Source organism: Strix uralensis, chromosome 1, assembly GCF_047716275.1.
Source record: "Strix uralensis isolate ZFMK-TIS-50842 chromosome 1, bStrUra1, whole genome shotgun sequence".
In the NCBI taxonomy this organism is placed as follows: Eukaryota; Metazoa; Chordata; class Aves; order Strigiformes; family Strigidae; genus Strix; species Strix uralensis.
Window position 1 is genome coordinate 165,975,747 of NC_133972.1, and position 24,686 is coordinate 166,000,432.

The 24,686-nt window shown below is 36.0% G+C and overlaps 1 protein-coding gene across 1 annotated transcript in view; it reads right to left on the reverse strand.

Annotated features, from left to right (window-relative positions):
* Positions 1–580: 580 nt before the first annotated feature.
* DNAAF11 (dynein axonemal assembly factor 11) overlaps positions 581–24,686 on the reverse strand; it is a 34,925-nt gene continuing 10,819 nt past the window's right edge. Inside the window, exons 7-12 of the mRNA XM_074894567.1 lie at positions 23,126–23,203; positions 20,783–20,848; positions 19,190–19,259; positions 18,265–18,360; positions 10,846–10,931; positions 581–884 (exon numbers count right to left, since the gene is read on the reverse strand). Of these exons, the coding sequence (XP_074750668.1) occupies positions 698–884; positions 10,846–10,931; positions 18,265–18,360; positions 19,190–19,259; positions 20,783–20,848; positions 23,126–23,203 (583 nt within the window). The 3' untranslated portion in view covers positions 581–697. The remainder of the gene's footprint in view (positions 885–10,845; positions 10,932–18,264; positions 18,361–19,189; positions 19,260–20,782; positions 20,849–23,125; positions 23,204–24,686) is intronic.

Here is a 24,686-nt window from a genome sequence, read left to right on the forward strand (position 1 = left end):
TTATTTCATCCAACAGCTAAAAATTAACCTTGATATTTTTAGGGGATCCTGAAAAAGATGGAACAGTTTAGAGTAGCTGCATGAAGAAGAACAAGAATGGTCTGGCTGATTTCTTCCAGTCTCCCCATGGTGCCACATCTGAGATACTGTGTTCAGCACTATTCTCCCCCAAAATCTTCAGGGAGTGGATTGTTATACCAGCTCCAGAATCCAAGAGCTCTGCATTATGCTGGTAAATTCACTGATATATGGTAGGTTACAGCAATGTTTCTCACTCCCAGAATACATTGTTTTGTTTTGCTGTTGTCCTTCATGAAAAAGAAAAACACTGAAGGAATACATAGAGATTTTTGCTATCTTCATTTTAGTGAGAATAATCATAAATCTTGTTACAAGTGCTTTCTTCCTTCCTTCTCTCTTTTTCTATAGAAATATGTCATCTTTCAAGCTAGACAGTAAATTCTTGAAGAAATGACAATGTCTGACTTACATGGTTCCCATTCTGATTTGAGACTTATTAAGTAAAAGAAAAAATAATTTATATAGTAATATATTAACAGAAAACACAGACATAACCAAGTTATTGATAAATGTAATAATATTTTCAACTTCAGCTATATTATACTTACTTTACACACAGGACATGAAAACAACTCAAGCATACATGCCACATATAGAGGGACTATTTAAGAATGTTTCAAATTAAGGGAGGAACATCTTCATTATTTTCAAAATCAGCATAACTCTTCTTAGTCTCTGTAATCCTCTTTGGCTGTAAACTAACAGGTCCCTGTCCAGTTCGCTCTTTTTCTTGAATTATCTTTGTTACATCAGGGAATGAATATTTACTAGGATCCACTTCTAATTTCTCAACTTGTCCGCTCCTGAAACAAGAAGGAAATAAATGAAAAAAAAAAAAAAATTTCAGTGTCAAATAGAAAAGAACTATTTTGGGTGCCTGTTTATAAAGCTGTTGTCTTAGTGTGAGTGGTTACTGAGTCCAATTAAACCGGGATTAAGAGTTCTTGTAACTTGAAAACTGATTGTTATACAAAAATCTAGTGTAACCACAGAAAAGTACTACAAAATCTCTACGAGTTTGTACAAAAGAATCCTTAGCCTATGAACATCAAAAGTTAATTTTTTGACATCTGTAATTTGCTTTATATCAGAACATGGTGATTGCTGATATCACATTACAAATGGTTGGCTTTTGATGTAAGACAGGGGGTTTTTAATCTAATTGTTTTTTCATTCTTTTTTCTTTCTGTACTTTTTTAACACAGTTCCTTCACACTAGCTGTCTATTAATTTCTATGTGACAGGTTCATCTTTGGAAAGCAGGAATACTTTTATTTAGAGAGAAAATGTAATTGTATTAATTTGTTTGCTTTTATCAGCTAACTTATGTTTTGGCAATATGAACCCTCACCATGTTTGTATTATGAAAAAAAATGTAAATGAAAGTATAAGAAAGGTCAGAGTGATAACAGAATTTCTAGATTCTGTTGCTATTAAGGATATTCTTCTAGATCACACTTAGAAATGTGTACAGGTCACTCATTAAGGCAACCTACCCACATCACCTGATGATCAAAGATTTGAAATATTCTTATACTTTCTGTCTTGCAGCATTTAAAGCCACTTTTCTGATAGAGGAGCTCAACAACTAAATGGAAAAAATCTATCCTGTTTTCAAGTAATTTGTAACTGTTTCCATGAAAAATGGCAAAATGGAAATTTTATTGTACAATGATGTTCTGATTTCTGCACATTCCAACATGATTTGTACATCTTAGTACTAATTTTCATTTTATACTGAGTGCTACTTTGGGTCAAAGTTCCAAGCTCAGCCTTACAGAAGATAGTGTGTCACTCTTCAAAGATGTGAAAAAACTACATGTTCACCCAGGAGATCAGAAAGGCTCATTAGAACTAGAATTAAAAAAAAAAAAAAAAAAAAAAAAAAAAGTAGCAAAGTCACTGGATGAAGGAATGTATTTTTTTGATGACAACACAGGTATTGAAAATATGTAAATAAAGTATATTAAAAGATCTTTAACTGAAGATACACAATTTTTAGTTGTTAAAGAAAGACTTTTGCCAAGCAGCTTCCAAATTCTGCTGGTGCTTCTCCGTCAAAGCCCCACGAGGTCTGAGGAGACATCCCAGCCACATCTGTGGCAGGATCTCTGTCCCAGCGAAAGAGAGATGCAGAGGGATTTGGGGGAGGCTTCCTCCTCTCCTCCCATGCTACACTGAGGAAAGCATGACTAACAGAAGAGGCAGTCATCAGGTCATCAGCCTAGACACCTCTTTCAGCCTTATGCCACTAGATTTTTCTTGTGCTATAGGAATTATTTGATCATTTTGCTGAGCAGAAAATGACCAGAGGGGCACCCTGCTTTAATAATCTGGAGAACTTTTTCCACAAAGTGGCACAAACAGAAATTACTCAGAGGAAAATTTTATAGGTAATGAAGACAGATACAATAAAACTCCTATTTCTTTACCCTGAATGTTCTTCAATTTATAAGGTTAGAATTTTTTCTTATACTACACAGTTTAATTAAATAAAAGTGGATTCACTTTGTGGCAACATTCTAGAAAATGTTCATCCCCAAAAGGTAAGAGACATTTTTGTTTCCTCTTTAATTTACAAAATGTGCTGTGACCTGGAATCACTTTATCAGTAGCTGTTGAGGAGATCCCTAAGAGAACACATCCTGTCCAGAATCTTAATCTAATCACTAATCAGTAATCTGAAACACCTCTGAAAAAGCTAAAAAAGCATAAATATGAAAATGAATTAGCCTCAGCCTATGCATCCACCATGTTAGAAAAGATTTTCCTTGATTTAAAGTATTTTAATTAGTAGTGGTATTTTACATTTGTTCAACAACTCTAAAATTGTGCAAATTGCTAGTCATGAAAATACAATAAACTCTATAGAGTTTGAATAGCTTATTGCTTAGGAGCAGAATAAATTTCAATACACCAGAAACAAATTAACAGTGAGTGTCATAAGTAACAATCTACATCAACAAGCTATGAAAGGATTATACACATCAGTCATTCTCAAAATTTAATCAGCACATGTTATATAAAAGTATCTATTAGCAACAGACAATAGGAAAGACTGAGAATAAATAGGTGATTTTTTTCTAGAAAGTAAGTGGATTTTTATGTACTTATATGCACATGATATATTTGTTTAGTAAAGCTTCATAGTGCTGTTTCAACTACCATGATACAAGTAATTTGGCTGATGACAAGCCTCAGTTATGCTGAAGTTTGTGCAGCTACGACACCTGTATCTGCTGAGAACCTGCTCCTCTCATCATGTAATCTATACAAGAAGAGGCTGGGTATTGATGATGTCAAGACTAACCACCTGAAAATTTTTGGAAGAAAGAATGAGTTTTAGATCATCTGAACATTTTTTCCGTGTAATTCTACCTAGCAGAATAAAAATAATCTTGTTGCTGAAGCTCTTCCACCAGCAACAGTAAAACAACAGTGATGAAAACAATGTCTGGAAACCTCAATGTTTGCAAATTATTTCAATTTCAGGTTTAAAAAAAATGAAGTTCACAGTTTTTGGCACTGCTATCTGCTGCTGAGTGTTCTCTACTCAATGGAAGATTATGGTCTAAAGATTAGAGCACCACACACAAAAAATCCATTCTTTTTTCCTGGCATTTTTTTCCCTTAGAAAGGCTATTTCTATCTCCACATAGAACAATGCTTTTAATAAAGGAAAAGACTCCACAATAAAGAAGGTCTGTCCTTCCATTTTGCATAACTATAGCAGCCTGCTGAACAATCTGGTGTGTGACAGAGCACGTATCTGATAATTTGATATTTTTTGATAATTTACACTTTTGTTCATACAGTTCTTAATCCCCATATTTGATATTTTAATGATTTCACAGTTACATTCCCCTGTTTCAACTTCTGAATTTCAATAAAATTTAGATTGCTAAAGATTTCTCATATGTTTGATCCAGAATATATGGTTTTTGACATTTGATGAAAGTTTCCTTTCTGGCATCAGGATTTCCAAAGATATTTACAAGTCACAATGAGCAGCTTTGGAGAGGCACTTTTTCCAGTCTTCTAACATTAAAAATGAAACAGCACAAAAGACATTATGATCTTAGAAAAAGTACTAATAAATCCTTCTCTTGAATAAGAAAATAAAGTGATTCCAGTATATGGAATTATATCTTATTTAAGAGCTTTGAGAAAGACAAATCTTTATTTATGAATGTTAAAAACTGATGGTGAATGTGTGATACTTGCCATACTCTGGTCTCAACTTTTGAAAACATAGGCTTAGAAAAAATCTACTAGGTAATCTAAGCAAATAATCATGGTTTTATAAATACTTGGACTATTAATACCTCTTTCATTGCATAAAAGCCTTTCAAATCTCTCTACATAGGTGTAATCTGAAATGAAGCAATAACTGGAGTCTTCAGAATCAGTGGATCATTAGGAAGATATGAATACACAATAGCTGGTAGAATCAAATTCATTTTCAAGGACTAAATTACAATCAAGAAGAACTAACAAATCACTGGGAAAAAGTTCTGATAAAAGGCTGATGATATCTAGGTCATTGTGTTCTAAAGGACAAATACATCTCACAAATAGGATTCATCAGACTGAGAACATATATAATACTAGCATCCAATTTTCTAAAAGTTAGACTGAAAATCATAGTCACTGTGACATTTTCAACTTCAGTGTTCCATCCCTTACCTTCTTTTGCACAATCACTTCAAGATAATAAATTTCAAACTGACCTTGTCTTTTAGAAAGCAATATGCTCCAACACCTGCAGTATGCAAATTGACTCTGAATTTCTAGGTCTGGCTATACTATCATCTTATTTTCACTTCTTGACTAACCGAGAATAAAAAAGTACTGTTACATTTGTCAAAGTTGTGTCCCTAATGTTGAGTTACAGTGCAAACACACTTTATTCTAACAAGGTGTTAAGACTTTGTTTACAAAGTTATGGAATGTTATAGATCCTTTAAAGTATGTCTCTGCCCTCAGTCTGTTGCTCGTCGCATATGGACAACTGGAGATTACTTCAGATTGTAGTGATTGAGAGTTAACTGAACAGTATTGTTGAGAATGCTCTTCTCCAGAAAGACATGTTTCTGAAGTCTCCTCACTCTTATTACAGTTATGGATTACCAGATGCCTGTGTGTGCAAATTAATTTTCAAATCACTTTTGAGGCACCCCACCTTTTGTTCTCCTCATTAGTCAAATGATAGAGATGTATACCCTCTACTTTGATTGGCTCCAGGCCTCCATGAGAATGCAAATGAATCTATACTTTAAGATTAACTTCAGTAAAAAAGCCTTTTTATTATGTTGCTTAGTCATACCTGACTCTACTTTCTGGTTAAGAAGTTAATTGAATTACAACTCCTATAATTCCTCCTTTCCCCGACAATGTAACTCGCATTGTAAAAATTCTCAGTATCTTCACGACAGCTAACTACATAGCCTGAAAATAATATTTCTGCAGACCTATTCAACTCTCAAGATTTACAATCTACTCCCAGGCATTTATAGAAGGAAAACATTACATCTCAATAGAACTGGTAACTGATTTGCCATTTGTGATCTTTCCACACATTTACTCATCTTTCATGCAGGCCACACTTTGGATGCATGTAGCTTTCTTCAAGTTAAAATATTCGTGCTTAGTTTAGACTAAGATGTTAATTCAGGCTTTGAAAGATCACATAAATCCTCTTGCGGGAGGATTGCGAAATACTCTTTCGGGTTAGTTTGCCTACAACTCCATTCAATTTCTGACCTCATTTTACCTCTTATTCCCAGTCTTGGGGAAATTACTCATTTTGTTCTATTGTATTTCTCTTTGCAACATGAAGTTCTCTCCTATCCAGCTTGTCACACCTCTATCCTTCTGTGTGTAAACTGTAAAGTGTAACACTGGGAGAGATCCTCAGCCATTAAGTCTGTGGAAAGGGAGTATTCTCACACTTCACAAGGATTCTTTCAAGGACCCAGATTAGGACTCCTCACTCCCAAAGAAAGATTACTACCCTTACAACTACAACTTTTCCCACAGATTTGTTCTTTGCACCTTCTCCACCAGAACCAAGCTAAATGAGGGTCATCCACTAGATCAGAGTTTTGCAGTATGTCTCATCTTCAGCAACAGTGTTACATCTCAAGTGAGACAACTATAGAGAGTTTTTGAAATATTCAGTCTTTTATTCTTCGCTTGTTAATAAAAGGAAAACGCTCAAATAAAAATCAAAAGTTCTCCAAGGAAAGTAAATTAATGCTTGTTCATCACTATGAAACTGTAAACCATAAAGGAAGTTCTGTTAATGAGTCTTACAATTACAAGTTTGCTAAAATTTGTCATCAAATCTAAAAATCCAATACAGTGCTTAAAAACATCCAAGTTTTCTTGGCCTCAACTTCAACATAACTTACAGGCAATTTTATATATTTGATGTCTCTCCCAACTAGTGAAATTTAGCTGAAACTAGATAACCTGTTCAAAAGCATTTATGAGTGTACCAGCAGACAATGGTGGACATTCCAGCAGCATATGTTTTTCTTCTGTTTTCCTCTTAAGAATCCACATGAAAAACCAAAACAAACAAAACAAACCCAAAAGATTGCCAACCCCCAAAAAAGCCATAAATTACATACTGCCACTAAGAACTGATTCCAGCAGAACGTAAGTCAGATTTCTAACCTAATACATTACACAGTATTTTCTATAGCACCTGCTGGCTTAGTCATCTAGCGCAATCTTACCTAGCTAAGAGGAGAAAGACACTTATAGCAGTCAGATATCCAATGCTTAAACTACTCAAACAGAAATCACCTCTATCTTACATTCCTTGTTTCATTATAAGAGACGTGTATAGACCAGAACTTGCTGATTTGTTTTTAATTCTGCTTTGTGAAGTACCCTAGAAATTGCTGCTCCATTCCTTTGCCTCTTCAAATTAATCCATTCTCTGGCTGTATTTATCAACCTCTACAGATCTACTGTAAAAAAAAAAAAAAGAAAAAAAAAAAAAAGCAAAGAAGAAGGTCTCTCTCATGTATTCCTAGGTATCTTTCTTTACTGGAGGAATTCAAGTGTATGTATATTTACATTTAGAGACATTTTGAGGTTCGTTTTTTTTTTTTGTTTTCCAATGTGATAAAGGAAGACTAGTCTAAAGCCAAGGGTATGAGACAAGGTTGATTGACTTTATGTAACTGTTACTCTTAAAATTTCCAGTATGACTTCAGAAAAGTCAGTTCCTACCTATATCTAAATTTCACCAATGCAACTGTGGTAAACTCAACTTCTGTACCTCAAGGATCAATTGTGAAGCCAGTTACAGTAAAGAATGACATACTCAGCTACTACATTAATAGAGGCTTTATAAGTATAATAAATCAATCTGTCAATTCCTCCCAGAGAAGCTTGTCTCTTTGAAGGCTTCAAATACAGTTTTGTATACAGTCACAGAAGAAACCTCTCTTACATGGCAGAAGTAATGATAGTATCATCATGTAATCTAGCTAACAAGAGTTAAAGAGATTTAAAGCACTGCATTATAGCTAAGCAGATTACATGTCTGACAGCATTTAGCTAAGACATCTGTAGCTGTCAAGTGTAATCACTATAATGAATGTTCTTCTGTAATCTAAGAGACAACTATTCAGCAAATTTTTAACATCTGGCTAGTCAGCAACTTTTCAACTAAAGAGGTCAAAACTTACTATTTTTAGTAAGAACTATAATTCCAAAGACTTTTTTCCTACTTCTACTTTTGTGATATACATTCGTGTAAAATTTTAATAGTAAAATTTGTATTTTTCCTTCAAAAACTGCAGTAAGCATATTTGTAATTACTTAAAACTGCATTGAAATCAAACAAAAATTCTTGGAGTTTTGCTATGCCATGGAGTATCTTTAGTTCATCAGGTAGCAGGAAAGGGGACCATTTCACATTATTAATTCTGTTACTTCCATGTTTCCATTACTACTTCTATTTAAACATTCACTGTGTAGTCAAAAGTAAAGACACACAGAGGGTTCTAAGGAAATATATATTTCTAATCCACAAGTTGCCAACTTTTTTGCTGTTTGGCAGAATCCATTTGGAAGAGAGATAATGTCAGTTATCTAATGAAGGAAGATCTAGTTTTCACCTGGAAACAAGCTAAGACTTTTTTTTAAACGGATTTCTTTTAAAGTATCTAAAGCTTTAGCTGTACTTCTGTGGGAAAGAACCATTCCTTTTGCAAAGTAGAATCATAGAATAGTTTGGGTTGGAAGGGACCTTTAAAGGTCATCTAGTCCAACCCCCATTCCATTTGCAGGGACACCTTTCACTAGATCAGGTTGCTCAGAGCCCCATCCAACCTGACCTTGAATGTTTCCAGGGATGGGGCAGCTACCACTTCTCTCGGCAACCTCTTCCAGTGTTTCACGACCCTCATCATAAAAAATGTCTTCCTTATATCTAGTCTCAACTCTTTTAGTTTAAAACCATTATCCCTTGTCCTATTGCTACAGGCCCTGTAAAAAAGTCTGAATCCATCTTTCTTATAAACTCCCTTTTAGTATTGAAAGGCGACAATGAGGTGTCCCCTGAGCCTTCTCTTCTCCAGGCTAAACAAACCCAGCTCTCTCAGCCTGTCCTCATAGCAGAGATCTTCCAACCCTCTGATCATTTTTGTCCTCTGGACCTGCTCCAACAGGTCCATGTCTTTCCTGCACTGAGGACTCCAGACCTGGACACAGCACTCCAGGTGGGGTCTCACTGGAGCGGAGTAGAGAGGGATAATCCCCTCCCTCAACCTGCTGATGACGTTTCTTTAGATGCAGCCCAGGATAGGTTGACTTTCTGGGCTGCGATCGCACATTGATGACTCATGTCCAGCTTTTCATCCACCAGTACCCCTAAGTCCTTCTCCACATGGCTGCTCTCAATCCCTTCAACCCCCAGCCTGTATTTATACTGGGGGTTGCCCCCACCCATGTGCAGGAGCTTGCACTTGGTCTTGTTGAACCTCATGAGGTTCACATGGACCCACTTCTTAAGCTTGCCCAGGTCCCTCTGGATGGCATCATCCCTCAGGCATGTTAACCAAACCACTCAACTTGGTGTCATTTGCAAACTTGCTGAGGGTGCACTCAATCCAAATGTCTGTGTCACTGATGAAGATATTAAACAGTACTAGTCCCAGTATGGACCCTGAGGGACACTGATCTCCACTTGGACATCGAGCCATTGACCACCACCCTCTGTTGCAACCATCCAACCAATTCCTCATCCACCAAACAGTGCATCCATCAAATCCATATCTCTCCAATAGAGAAGGATGTTGTGGGGAACCATGTCAAAGGCCTTACAGAAATCCAGATGGATGACATCTGTAGTTCTTCCCTTGTCCTCTGATGTAGTCACTCCATCATAGAAGACCACTATGTTGGTCAAACAAGACTTGTACTTGGTGAAGCCACGCTGGCTGTCTCGAATCTCCTCCCTGTTGTCCATGAGCCTTAGCATAGCTTCTAAGGGGATCTGTCCCATGATCTTCCCAGCCACACAGCTGGTAGTTCCCAGAGTCCTCCTTTCTATCCTTTTTAAAAATGGGTGCAATGTTTCCCTTCTTCCAGTCACCAGGGACTGCACCTGACTGCCATGCCTTTTCAAATACCATGGACATAAGTATCCATCATTTGGCTTGGACCACAGTTGTAATCACTGCTGCTAAGGAAAGGGTGCAGTGCTTGTGGCTCATTAGGAATCTCAGCAAATTCTTACAGTTGCCCTATTGTCTTCTCATCAAGCAGATCATTCAAGAAAAGAGGTCATGACTGATCTTTATTAAAAATAAGAAATAATAGCAGAACTAATGACAACTGACTCTTGCAGAGCCATTTTGCCAGTGTCCTAAATATTGAGACCAAGAAGAATACCCATGATCCATAATGCTATTTTTTACTAACTGCTTAGCCTTTCCATCAACATTCACCACAATGAAATCAAATAAGAAAACAAATGCAACACTTCAAATATAAACAGATAAATGGCTTAACAAAGTTTGTTGTTGCTATATCTTATTCTGGTATGAATACTATTGCCTATAGCAAGAAAGAAAAATGAAAGATTAAAAGATACATCATAATATTTGTACTTAGGCCAAGTGCCCATCAACCCTAGTGTCTCTCTACAGTGGCTAAGAGTAAAACTCTTACTTGCTAAGAGTAAAAACAAAAAATAGTGCATCACTGATATTTGCTTGCTTCTGGCAGACATTCACTGCAAGTGTTTCAGGAGATAGAGTTTACATCACATTTAATAGGATGGATCTATGTTATAAAACCTTGCAAAATTGCTTTTTGTACCTATTTATTAGTGCAGTAGCTCAATCTGTATACCAGCGAGCAAATATGTTCATGAGAGAGATTCAAAATCATTGCTTTCTAAATGGTTTTCAAACTTGGGTTACACAGCAAGAAGCTCTGCAGAGGCAATTCTCAGTAGGTGGTTTAGTTTTCGTATATACCAGCTTAATCATCTGAATGAGCTGATGAAGCAAAACTGATTGGCAGAAATAAGCGCTTTTTTGACTCTGTGATTGGAGCAGATCACTTTATAAACCACACTAGACAGGCTATTACTCTAAAGTTTTTAGACACAGTTCTACTCTATACAAATCAATATTTTCATACTTTCAACAATAAAATAATAAGAAGCATATATTCTGGCATGTGAATAACACATGGACAAAAAATAAAACTAATGCAAAAGAAAAAAGGAATTACCTTTTTACATTTTTTTTCAGTATATTGCAGTCAGAATGTTTAATTGAAGTTGATACTTTTTGCTTAGCCAGGATTACTTCTTTAGCCTAAAATAAAAGTAGACAGAAAAATAATTATCCTGAAAATTGATATTTATGCTCACAAGTGTTTAAATAATATCTCAAAAATAGAAAATTTAAGATGGTCTAAAATTTTATATTTTTGAGTCATTTATATTTTCTGTTAAATTTTAACACTCTTCACTCAGCATGAAACACATGCATAAGGGAATTTTAACAATGATCTGAATTGAATTATATTCAAATACATATATGGGGGTATATATATATATAAAAATTTAAATATTTACATCTATTTGTATTTAAATAAATGCTGTCTTGTTTAGTACCATGTTAATAATGCACATTACTGCTTTTCTCCATAGCTAACTAACTGTTTCAGGATGTGCCTCTCACTTGCATTTCAGTTCTGGTGTCCATGTGCTAGTTCAGACATTTTTATTAAAGAATCTACTGCAGTGTGGACTTCTCACTCTTTATAAAAGGGACAAGTGACAAAAAACTCCCTCAGGTCCTCTGCTAAAACAGAATCTCAAGTTCAAAGTCCAAGTGAATTCCCTTTCTCAAAGAAAACATGTCCATCACCATTTTTTGGAAGATGTGTTATTGATAAAAGGGTATGTCATGGCAAAAGAGTATCTCTCCTTTCTTAACAACATCATGGGAGAGGGACCCCTTAAGCATTTGAAAGGAAGAAGGAGAACAGGAACTATCCTAAATATTAAATTTTAATTTTATTGACTATTTCTTAGTGCAATTGCTTTGAAAGTAATCTGTTCCAGAAGCCCAGTGAATTTAACGTCTCCATCCTAAAATCTACAAGAAATAAGCAGAGCCTGTAACTTCTGTTGTTCATTTCTGAAATTCATTGTGAATTGTGAAAAAGCTGATCTCCTCTGATTCTTTATACTCTGGTGAAGGGAAGCCTGTTTATTTGGACGTTCCCTCTCTTCTCAGGAGCCCCTCTAGTGTTCTGTTCTTTAAACAATAATTCATTCCTTTGATCCCCTTGAGACTCAAGTTCCTTACTTTGCCCTCAGAGCACATCAGCAAGGATGGTGAGGAAATTTGCTGATTCTGCAATCAACAGAAAAGGTTTCCTTGACAAGAGGTGATCCTAGAATTTATGGAAGGGTTAGGATTTGCCTACTAGAACATCTATTGTCCATTATGAAATATGGTTTGACATAAAGCCTCTTCTGCTCACAAGATGTCCGCCTACCTCTGTTCAAGAAAAAAAATTAAGTGATACTCTCTAATTTTAGTTCTCTTTGAAACACACCTCCATATGCAACAGTGGTATGTGAGCTTCACCAAGCCATTAGCTGACTGTCCATCTCTTAGTGACAGTGATCAAGAACTGCCATAGCTTCAACTCAGGCCAAAAATAAGAGTTTGAGCTCAGTAGAAAGACAACTGTATGAAATTTAAAGCCTGTGGTATAATGGAAGATGGACTAAATTAATATAATAAAGCTTTCTGAAAGCTATTCTATGGAACTATTGTTAATACTTGCATTAATCAGAAAACAGAAAGGAAAGCCTTTTTAAGATCTTTATCAGAGAATTCTAGAAATGGATGTGTTAAATACCATCTAGAATATATTTGAGAAAACAGAAGGAATATGTGAAAACAATATTTTTAAGCTGAGTCATCTTTTCAGTCCACATTTTTTTCCTACGGTGGCTTGCTTCTTCTACAGTAGGAACTACACTGAGTAACAGAGTTTCCCTGAAACACATTTATCCTGAAGGATGAATAGATTTCTAGGGTTCCACAGCTGTATGCCTCCACATGCCTTTGACGGTAATGAAATATTACTGCATTTACCATACCTAAATCAGTGAGAATTATACAATGAAATTCTATCAAATAACCTTTACACTGACATGCATAATATATACCTTGCCTATTTGTAAATTAATTAAGGAATCTAACTCTCATTGATCTTTAAATTTCTAAATGCTTTTGAAAGCCCAGGGAATAAAAAGCTGTCAGAATTCATTTGTGACTGCTTATATAATAAAGAATTAATCAACAAGTCCATTTTTTTCTCTCTGATTCACTAAAATAAGGAAAGTGAAGTTTTAAAACGTGACACAGAATGTCTCAGAACCCTAACTGAAATCTACTTGTTAATAACACTGTCTTTTGATGCTTTTTCCTCAGACATTAGTTAAACTATTACCTGCGTAATCTATTGATGACATTTTACAAAATCACTGATTTAATATGTCAATTTTGGTTGAAGTCTATTAAAGAAACTCTTAGTTTTTAATTTTCCTGCATCATCTGCAAAGATGACACTGTCAGAGCACAGAGGTTCAAAGTTTGAAAATAATCTCACAAATATTTTTCCCAGCAAAGGAAGCATATACAATATAATCACTATCAACTCCTTACTCGTGCAAAATCTCTGTACAGATGGTTGTTACAGTATAAACACTAAATTTTAAAAGTGTCACTATATCATTTCACTGAATGTTTTGTCCTTCAGTTTTGATGACCTTCCAAAAAATGTTGGTAGACACTGCCTTAGAAAGACACCCATTCTGCAGTGATTTGCTGTGCAGTAAATACTACTTTTAAGAAAAATGTTTCTAGAAAAGAAGGTGAAAATTATTTTCTTCTTTTACTTCATGTGGAATTTACTATCTCCAACATCTGTGGTATTGCAAGGTCGGTCATCAGAGGCAAGGAAAAAGGTTTTGTTTTTCATTTTAAAGGCTAGGAAACTATGAACAGGCTGCAAGATGAATGGTGAAAGGTTTAGTAATCTGATCAGAAACTCACTAAAGCAGGTAAAAACCACTGAATTCAATTACCTTTCTGTTCTGTTACTGAAACGAGAGAGATCTTTTCAGGACAGTATTACAAGAAGCATATTATAGGAGACTATTTTTAGGTTAATATCATTTTCAACATTTCAGTTATGTAAGGAATGTGCTAGACCATTTACCTAGTTGCAAATAATTTTATTTTTATAATAATTGTTTATCAGGATCAAGGTTAAATATAGTGCAATATAGTCATTAGGCTTGTCTTATCACTGATACAACCTGAAAGAAGTGGCATGAACTCTCTTCTTCCTATTACCTTACTAAATGGAATTCACATTAAGCTGATGATCTCAAATTAGTATTCTCAAACATTGTTGATAAGCTCGGCCATAATGTTCTGGAAGAAAAATATCTATTGGCCTTCCAGTTGTTGCTAATCTTTATTCATTATACTTTGTCTCCTAGATTACAACCTATTAATATCAATAAAATTTGTATGGATAGAGAGCATCTGAGAAGGATATGTATCCCAAAAGTATAATTTGTGCACTCTAATTCAGTCCTGGGGTAAGAGAATAGATTCTGTGACTGTAATATTGAACAAAGAATAATAGGTTAGTATCCGCTACACACAATTGCTGTGAAGTAGTACAGATCCATCTTTGGTCAGCAAATCCATGAAGTTCACAGGATCACAGACTCACAGTATGGTTGATGTTGGAAGGGACCTCTGGAGGTCACCTGGTCCCTGCTCAAGCAGGCTGTCCAGGACTGTCCAGTTGGCTTTTGAATATCTCCGGGGATGGAGACTCCACAACATCCCTGGTCAACCTGTGCCAGTGCTTGGTCATCCTCACAGTAAAAAAGTGTTTCCTGATGTTCACAGGGAACCTCCTGTGTTTCAGTCTGTGCCCATTGCCTCTAGTCCTGTCATTGAGCACCACTGAAAAGAGCCTGGCTCCATCCTGCTATGCACCCTCAGGTATTTATATACATTGATAAGATCCCCCTGAGCCTTCTCTTCTCTAGACTGAACAGTCCCAGCTCTTTCAGCCTTTCCTCATAAGAGAGATGCTCCAGTCCCTTAATCATCTTTGTGGCCCTTTGCTGTGTTCTTTCCAGTATGTCCATGTCTCTGTTGTACTGGGGAGCCCAGCACTGGACACAGTACCCAAAGTGTCTCTCATCAATGTTGAATAGAGGGGAAGAATCACCTTCTACAACCCGCTGCAACATTTCTAATGCAGCCCAGGATGCAATTAGCCTTCTTTGGCAGAAGAGGATATTGCCAGCTCATGTTCAACCTGGTGTCCACCAAGACTCGCAGGTCCTTTTCTGCAAAACTGCTTCCCAGGATTCAAATTTTTGAATCTGTTGACAATGAAGATATTAGACCATGCAGCACTCCATTCATGTGTGTATCTCTGTGTCCCAGCTACCCAAGTAGTTTTTAACCAAACAAGGCAAATCTCAGAACATCAACTCAGTTATTCTATAGAGCTTCTCTCTCCTCAGATCTCACAAATATCTGTGAATCATGACATTCTGAGATGAAGCAGGCTCCAGACCCTCAGGCTAGGGAAAATATGTAGATGCAGCTAAAATATCAAGGTAGGTGAAATATAAAGTTAATAGAATAAAGGCAGTTCTCAACCACAGTATGAAGAGATAATACTCATTTTGCGGATTTAGGTATGACTTTCTACATAGGCAACAGAGTTGAATATATCCAGAGACTCTGAAATATTTACATTTTCTAAGGCACTGATCATCCACAAAGAGACTGGCAAGACGTATGAGTAATAAAAGCAGGTTATGAGATAGAAAACTGATAGTACTTAAAATATGCAAAAGACAAGCAAATAGTAAACAAAACTGTTCAGAAACATTTGAAAGTGACATTATCCAAAATGGCAAATGTCAAGGCCTCAGTTTCAAATAAATAAATTTAGGAAAGCATAAATTCGCATGGGAGTGAATTTTGAACATTAACAAAATATGGATCTTAACCAAATGAGTACAATTTTCAGAACTCTTCAAGCTCCTGGCGTAACTGCATGCTTGATGCTAGAGTGACAGTTTGTGATTCAGTGAGAGGCTGTCCATGTAGGGAAAAACAGATGGTAAGGGACTGGAGCATAGAAGAAAACATAGAAGGTATAGAACCGTAAGTGGAAAAAGCCAAAAGCTAAAAAATAGCTTTTTAGTTACAGCTACTAGTTGCATAGTCTGAGAATTAAATCAGAGCACAAAGAGAAAGAAATGACCCCAAATAGCAGCTGAAGGTTCCTCCTTCAGAAGAAAATGCTGTAATTGATATACCCTGGCAGATTTGTATGTAGCACCATGTCCCACTGCTCCTACACAGCAGAGAAAGTTACTAGAGGCCAGAAGGTTAAGGTTAGAGCACCAATTTATTTTTTTCCTATAACTATCCTTGGGCAGGGTTACTCTATTTCTGAAAGCCAAAAATATATGATGTAGTCCTAGAGGCCTTAAAAGCAGCCCAGCCCTCTAAAGGCATAATGGCAGAAGAGTAAGATGCTGAAGTTGATTAACCTCTCCCACAGCTGCCAGAACCCCACCATATAATCCATTCTCATCTTCAGAACTCTACCTTCCTAAAACTTCCAACTCCCTGTCTGCTCCAAGCCCTTCAATCCATCTCTGCTCTTCCTGCAGGTCCAAAACCTCAGTCTTGCACCAGATGACATCAGGTACCACCTTAAGTGCCTTCCTGTTTCAGCCACCATCCCACCTGTTATGCCCCAAACCTGAAGATACCTCTGCCACTCAAATTCTCTCTGCCCCTTGTCTTTTATACTGGTTCACACTGCTTCATCTTCCCCATATTTAAGCTCTAATGTTCCCTAAACTTCCACTGGCTGCTGGCTGGTCACCCATTACCTCTCTCACTGCCCTACTTCAGTGAGGCAAGTTGACCTCTTATGTCTTCAACTGTTCCTTATTACTGGGCATTCCTTCTCTAATCTCTATCTAGGGTGCAAGCTATATTTACTGAATCCATAGGAAGACACACAGTGGAGAGGAACTAAAGTGGACACACCTATCCGTTTGCTCTCATTTACACTGCAAGACCTGGGCTGGGCAGGGAAGAGAGAGAATATAAAAAACACTTTAAGCACACCACCATACAGGCAAAAATCAGAGCACAGGTGAGATAGGAGAGCACAGAGTTAGGAACATTAGGGGAATATGACTTCTACCCACGCTTCTTTAAGTACTAGGGACTGCTGTGCAGCATTTTCCAGTTGAAACACCATTTTGGCACAACCCTTTTCCTCAGTGATTACGTACTTCGTCAGTGGATCCCTTCCAGCCAGGGAGAGCATGAAGAGAAAATTAAGCAACTCTTGTTCTGATCACCTGAGACATGAGAGTAGTACATCATTCTGGTCCTTGAACCAAAACATATTCTTCATACATATGTGTGCCACACAAGTTTTGAAAAATTGATTTGTTTTTATTATTTCACCAGTGGAAAGATAAAGTAGGTAAGTTGCTTATTTTCAATTATTTAAAAAATCCATCTTCTTACATATTTGCACAATACTGCATGTTTTGCAGAGTCTCTTTTCATATATAAAAATCTGGTTTTGTTGAAAATAAAGGAAATACAAATAGTTCTATTAATACTGATTTTCCTAATGTTCCTTTAAAGGGATCTTAAATCCTAAGGTTTGGCTCTGTGATTGATTTGTCTTTCTGGAATGTTCCTTCTATGGAAAATATGTCACAGAATCACAGAATCATCTAGGTTGGAAAAGCCCTTGAAGATCATCCAGTCCAACCATTAACCTAACATTGACAGTTCCCAACTACACCATATCCCTCAGCGCTATGTCAACCCGACTCTTAAACACCTCCAGGGATGGGGACTCCACCACTGCCCTGAGCAGCCCATTCCAACGCCTAACGACCCGTTCTGTAAAGAAATACTTCCTAATATCCAGTCTAAACCTTCCCTGGTGCAACTTGAGGACATTACCTCTTGTCCTATCGCTTATTACTTGGTTAAAGAGACTCATCCCCATCTCTCTGCAACCTCCTTTCAGGTAGCTGTAGAGAGCGATGAGGTCTCCCCTCAGCCTCCTCTTCTCCAGACTAAATAACCCCAGTTCCCTCAGCCGCTCCTCGTACGACATGTGCTCCAGACCCTTCACCAGCTTCGTTGCCCTTCTCTGGACACGCTCGAGTCATTCAATGTCCTTTTTGTAGTGAGGGGCCCAAAACTGAACACAGTCATCGAGGTGCGGCCTCACCAGTGCCGAGTACAGAGGTAAGATCCCTTCCCTGTCCCTGCTGGCCACGCTATTGCTGATACAAGCCAGGATACCATTGGCCTTCTTGGCCACCTGGGCACACTGCTGGCTCATGTTCAGCCGGCTGTCAATCAACACCCCCAGGTCTCTCTCTGACTGAGGTACCTCATCTGTCCTGATGGGAAAGGCTAGACTTAATAACTTTAGCTAGCCAGACGTTACCTGTAACTCAGAAACTTTCCCAAAGTACTCATAATATTTAAGTATCTTTGTATTATGCCTCCTCAGATTACATACCTTTGGCATGCTGACAACTAAATGACCAGTTGTTTGTGATCTTTTAGCAGAGCTGCTGTCTGGCTTCACTTCCTCAGGGAGCACAAACTGAAATGGCTATAAGAAAATATGGGATTGAAGTATATCATGCTAAAATGTATTCTTTTTATTTTTGACCTGGATAGAATACATGCAGAAACATCACTATCACATCCTTTGATCTTAAGGACAGTATAGGTCTAAATCCTCTCACTTTACATGTAGTATTACTAATCCTAATAAATTATTATCATGTTAAACAGCTTTTACTTACAAGTATAGTCATATGTATATTCCTGAATTGCTGCCATTCCTGAAGTGACATTTCTAAAGAAGGTTATAAAATGATACTTGACTTACATTAGCAACTAAATGAGAAAGATTATCCAGTCTATTTTAGACATAAAGTAATTCTGAAGTTTTATTTATGCAGTTAGTACAGTCAAAAATAAGGATTTTGGTTTACTGTTTAAGTACTTTGATTTTTTCAAAAAATTGATGACAAAATTAAAACTACTTAGAAGAGAGAAAACTGGAATGACATTTTAAATGCCCCTTCAAAAGAATATATATCCATTTGTTTCTGTCAGCTATAAATTCCAGATTGTGAAATTGCTATATTTTAGCCTAGGGCAACTAGCAAGCTCTCTTCATAAGTGAATTATGGTACACCGGGGGGGTGGGGAATAGGAAAAGAGAAGGAGGGAAAAGAGAGTGAAATTTCATTTCAGGCTTTGCATGTTTTCTGGTTAGGGCTTCCACAGTTTATTTCAAAATAATAAAAGTATGAAACAACATTTTTTCTCCATAGGTGCACATGGTTGGTAACTCATAAAAGTCAGATCTGGAGTCCACTGAATAACTATTAACACTTGAGTTGAAATGATTTTAGTTAGAATATACTAACCTTTCCCTTCACCAGTACTCGTACGTAAGTTGGCTGGACATCAACATCAAGCAGAGAAGTGTCCAAATGTCTTCAGAATGAAATATAAATACATAAATTAATCTACAATACAGACCAGTAAATAAGCAGTGCAGATCATATAGTTCTTTAGTGATGATTTCACAGTTTATAAACTACAAACTTCAATTTCAGTTATTAAGTTATATGAAATACAATCAGGATTTAATGTCTTTGGAAGAAAAACATGATCTTCCTTTATGTTCACAGAATGTCAGTTAAATGACTAAATTGATGTCTAAATTCTGTCAAGTCCACCACATCACCTATTGTATTACTGCAAGAATTCAAAATCTTTGTGGAAAATAAAAAAGTCTTTCTTCTATTAGTTTAGTGCTTTACACTAATACAAAAATTAATCTATTTGTTATTTAAAATTGTAAAAGTATTTTGCTACTTTTCTTTCTGAATACCTAACTAGTAAATGTATAATAATAACTCCTTTTTTCCTCAGAATTTGCTGGAAAACAATGAACAGAAATACTTTACATTTCCAGAAAACACAGTACTTTTAAATTTCAGTACTGTCAAACAAAATTTGTGACCTTTAAAAGCTCCACTTTAACATTTGTTCTTCATCATGTGACACATACACTCATGTGAATGCACAAGTACATGTTCCCTATTCCCCTTCTTTATAACATTACTTCTCAGGTAATTTTTCAAACTTTTTAGTCTGCATTTCGTACAAGTGAGCACAGAATATTACAACATATCCAACATTTTATTGCACCTGAACAGATTTTCTGAGGATCCAAACAAACCTAATTCTTATGGTTCAGAAACATGAAGAGGGCCTCTTTCGGGGAAAATTAATGAGCTTTATGTGAAGAACACCTGGCATGAATAGTGGTTTTGTGCTATAAAACTAGTTCAAGCTTTAGACTAACAAGTTCCTCTTATGGGTAAATAAGCTTGTGGGTTTCCAACTCCTTCCTGAAGTGTGGGCAGGGCCACCGTACTGCTTAGTAGAATATACTATCAAATAGTTATCAGGTCTCCTTGTCATATTTTAGCCTGATTCAACCAAAATTCTTCCAGGCAATGCCCTGGCACAGTTCAGGAATAGTATGGGTCATGGACTCTTTCCAGTAAGGAAGGAAAGTAGGACAAGGCTACCCTACTCTGCCTTGGGGAGGAGAAGAACTTAACTAGAAGGACATGAGTTGTACTGGACCATTTCTAGGGCCAGAGAAAGGGCAAAACCCCCATTTCCTCTAATCCTAATCTGCAAATGAAGTAGGGAAAAGATTTTACATAAGTATAAAAGGACAGGTGTGGAGGAAACCTGCAGAAAACATCAATTCCAAAAGGGACTATTAGACACAGTCCTTATTCAGGGGTCACAGAACAGTCTGAAGGGTCTTGGTTTATTCAGCTTCGTTTCTTTGGCACTGGCTTCAAGATTGATTCCATTACCACCTATATTATATGTTTTCCTCCTGAAAAGTCCCCATTACAGAGAAGAGTATAATTGAAACACTGTGTATCAGAACTTGAGTGGCAAAAATTAAGAGTAAAAAGAAAAACTCTGACCTGTAAACAGCAAGATCCAAGATGATCTGGTTGTTTTCTTCATCATCTTTCAAAGAGAAATGAAGCCTAATAATAATGACAAGAAACACCTCCAGGATAAATACAACTGGAGTGAATAAGCAAACATTATGGCAAACTTCAAATTCAACTGCTAGCAATTTTAGATGAATACAAATGACATTTAGACAGTGTGTCACATGATAATTTTAGAAGAAACAGTTGCAATTTTCCTCACAAACAGAAAAAAATACTGGCGTTTGAACCAAAGTCATTCTTACATTTATTTTCTGTTCTCCCCACCCAACCCACAAGAGAAAAAAAGAAAGAGAATACTGCTGAAGGTCAGTTAAAATTAAGATCAGCCTGTCAATGCAGAAAGAGAGACATCTGCTGGTGAAATCTGTCTGTTCTATTAACATCATAGAAAAAACTTCATGAAAAGCATGAAAAGCCTGGAACTTGGTAATTCTAACCTTACCATATGTAAAAAAAAAAAAACCATCTTTTTTCACAGCAATTAATTTGCCTAGAGTATAAATATCTGCCTGTGCATTTCCAAAATAATACATGATTTGCACAATATCCTCAATTCTACAGGCTTTACAATATTTGTTGAAAATGAGACTGTAGCTTGTATTAGTTGCATGTTTGTGATCTCCTGGCTGAGTTCTTAAAATTGTGAATGAATCTTACCAGTTATAAATTGAAAACAACATCTATTACTAAAACTGCAAGGAGATCTAGTCAAGATTTACAGTTCTGCTCATATACTCAAACATTTTTCATGTATTAAAGTGAGAAAAAACAGAATAAAACCCACCTATAAATGAGCAGATTTTTATAAATTAGTTATTAGTATAAAATGTGAGGGGTTTGCTCAATGCAATTTATCTGGAATATTTCAGTTTTTTAATTAAAATACTTAGATACTTTGGGTTCAGGTAACAGAAAGAAGATCAAATGCTAACAGTTTGGTAATACATTTTTTCAGCAATAAAAATATTTGCCAGATATACTTTTTACTCTTTGCTCACCTGTATTCTGATACAGTCAATCTGCAAGAAAGCTTGTGAAGTTTTTAGTTTATGGGTAATTTTTAATGGAAAACTGCAAATAATACAAACCAGCTTTGTTTCCCATTCATGTTTTTCTCTCTTACTGCATCACAAGGTTTGAGAATTCACTAAAATATGAAGAGTGAAAAAGAGAAAAGACTTGTAAAATTTTCTAGGGGGCACCTTAATCAGAATCTAGGGAGAGAAATAGTGTGTTCTCAGCAGCATGTAGCCATTCCTCTTGCTAACCTTACAAAAGAACACCAGAGAAGCTCGGACATTGCCATGGACATTAGTCTCACATTGAAGCAAAAACTCCGGAGAACACCATCTGTCTACTTCTATCTCTTTATTTATGTCTCTTCGATACACTGCCAGAATGCTCTGAAGAGCTGTGATATTCTTGTTGAAGCCATGACAAAAACTGCTCTGGTTTTACGTGCACAGACCACTTTAATCCAGAAAACCTGGATGACACAAACAGGACTGCTACTAACTGTGGACTCTAGGGGACTGCATTTCTTCTAAAAAGATAGCTAGAGTTTTATTCTAGATGTCTCTGCTTGTTAGAGGCATAAACAAATTCTATTAACACAAGATTTAAACTATTTTAGACTTGTCTTCTTTGAACTAGAAAATTATTTAAAATTTTTTTCAGCCAACACATTTTTACAAAAAAAGTACATCAGAACAATGGTAAGTATCTTCTGGTACAGATGGATTAAGCACTTCTTCTGACACTACCTTTAATTTTCCCTATATCACTGAAAATTATGCACTGGTCTTATAAGTTTTTAGATTCCTTGAATTTGCATGGATTTATAAATTTCCAAGATTTAGAAAGCATTCTTCATGCTAATGATACGTATGTTAGCTTTGATTTTGCAGCTACATTTTTCCACATTTAAAGTGGCTACTCATACACATTTATCTTCAATAGTCAAACCAGGTAAACTTTTTCCACTATTAGCAAAATGCTCCAAGAAAGAGAGACTTACCATAGAAGAGAAAAGAGTAAAACATCTTATATCTATTACAAAAAAACAACTTATTCAATCATCAAAGATCAAGATGTTAAATTAAACAACATTCAACACTTCACTCACTGAAAACTAATTCTTCTTCCAGCATCAGAATATAAATTTAGAAGTCAGTTTTCCCACCAGGAATATAATAATGCAATGAGAATTTGTCAGCCCTCTTATTTTTGTATTATCATATATCTTGAAATAGATGCTCAAATCAACTAAAAAGAGGTTAGCCTGTTTAACCTCTTAACCTTACATACTTAGGCACATTCACATTCAGAACTTTTCCTTCTGCAGTGACCAATCTCCAAGGAGACTTCTCTGTCTTTTTTGATTCCCTTAACAAAACAGAAAGAAAAATGGTTTATAATTTCACATTCTGGTATTTTATGTTTAATAGCAAAAAAGAAAGAAGAGGATGGCAAGAGGTAAGAATTATCTGGTATTTGATGTTAAGGCTACAACTTATTTCAGGAACTAAACAGATTATATCAAATGTCCAATTGCACAATAAAAGTATCATCTGAAGATGAGCCAATGTTTCATAATATCACGTCTTACATTGATAATAACTTCTTCTGCATGTCCCAGTGTCCATTATCAAACAGTAATATATCAGATTTATCTGGTGTATCTTAAGAAATCAGTGGATTGCCTAAACATGTGAAATGGAACATTTTTTGAGTTACGAATGTTCATACTAATCATAAGGTATCACTACTGTTAACTGATTTGATGTATGTGCAAGCAATTCTAAAGAAATTTTTTATTCATGCTAACTTAATTACTTTTACTGAACAAATGTTTGGCATATCTCTAAATAGCATGTCTATCAGTCACTATTCTGCACTAGTAAAAATAATTATAATGCTCAAAAGATTACTAGCAACACCTAATAAGATACACTATGACCAAAGTGCATACATCTAGATTATTTGTTGATGCATCTGTTACATTTTTTGTTGTGTTCTTCCTTCAAAACTACAATATATATTACTGATGGAGACTTTAATCTTCACTATCTATGTCCAGATATCAGCAATTAAACTATATCTGACTTTCATTTAGTGCAATAAACTAGCTACCTTAAATTTATCTGCCAAAACAAAGCAGACCACTGTAAGATCAAGACTTGTAGGACAGCTATTTTCTGTATAAATGTTTAGATCATGAGCGAGGAGAGGAAGAGCAAGGAATCTTAGTAACATGAAAAAGAAAAATCTGCTTGCACCTAGGTAAAAAATGGCAATGTTTTCTTTAAAAATACAGCACTGTAATTTTCACTTTGCATTAATCCACTCTTCAAATGGTCAATATTGTGTGTATGGCTACTTCAGGTGGCATATAAAACCCCCTCATTTCTCAAAAAGACAACAGCAATACATTGCTTTTTGTGTTCCCGAACCAAGTTCTAAGTTCAAGAATAAGAGAACACTAAAGGTAAATCACTAATGAGGGAAATAAAGCATGCAAGATTTAGACCACCTCGAGAAAAAAAAAAAAAAAGCATAAACAAATATTTGGTCTATAAATACAGTGGATTTAAAGAAGAAATAAAAACATTCAAGTGGAGCTACTGGAATGATTGAAAACAACTGCTTAAGAAAGATTCTACTATTCTATAGTATTTAATCAGAGCTTTAACGTGGGATTTGTGGGCTAGTAGTTTCTACACCTGAATCCCTACTATTGACACTTAAATGCAAAGTGAACAAACCACCACTCTGTTCTAAAGATGCAGTTCTCAGAAATACATCAGGAAATTATATCCTACCACCTTTTAGCTCTTAATAATCTGTTTCTAGAAGAAATCTGTCTGCT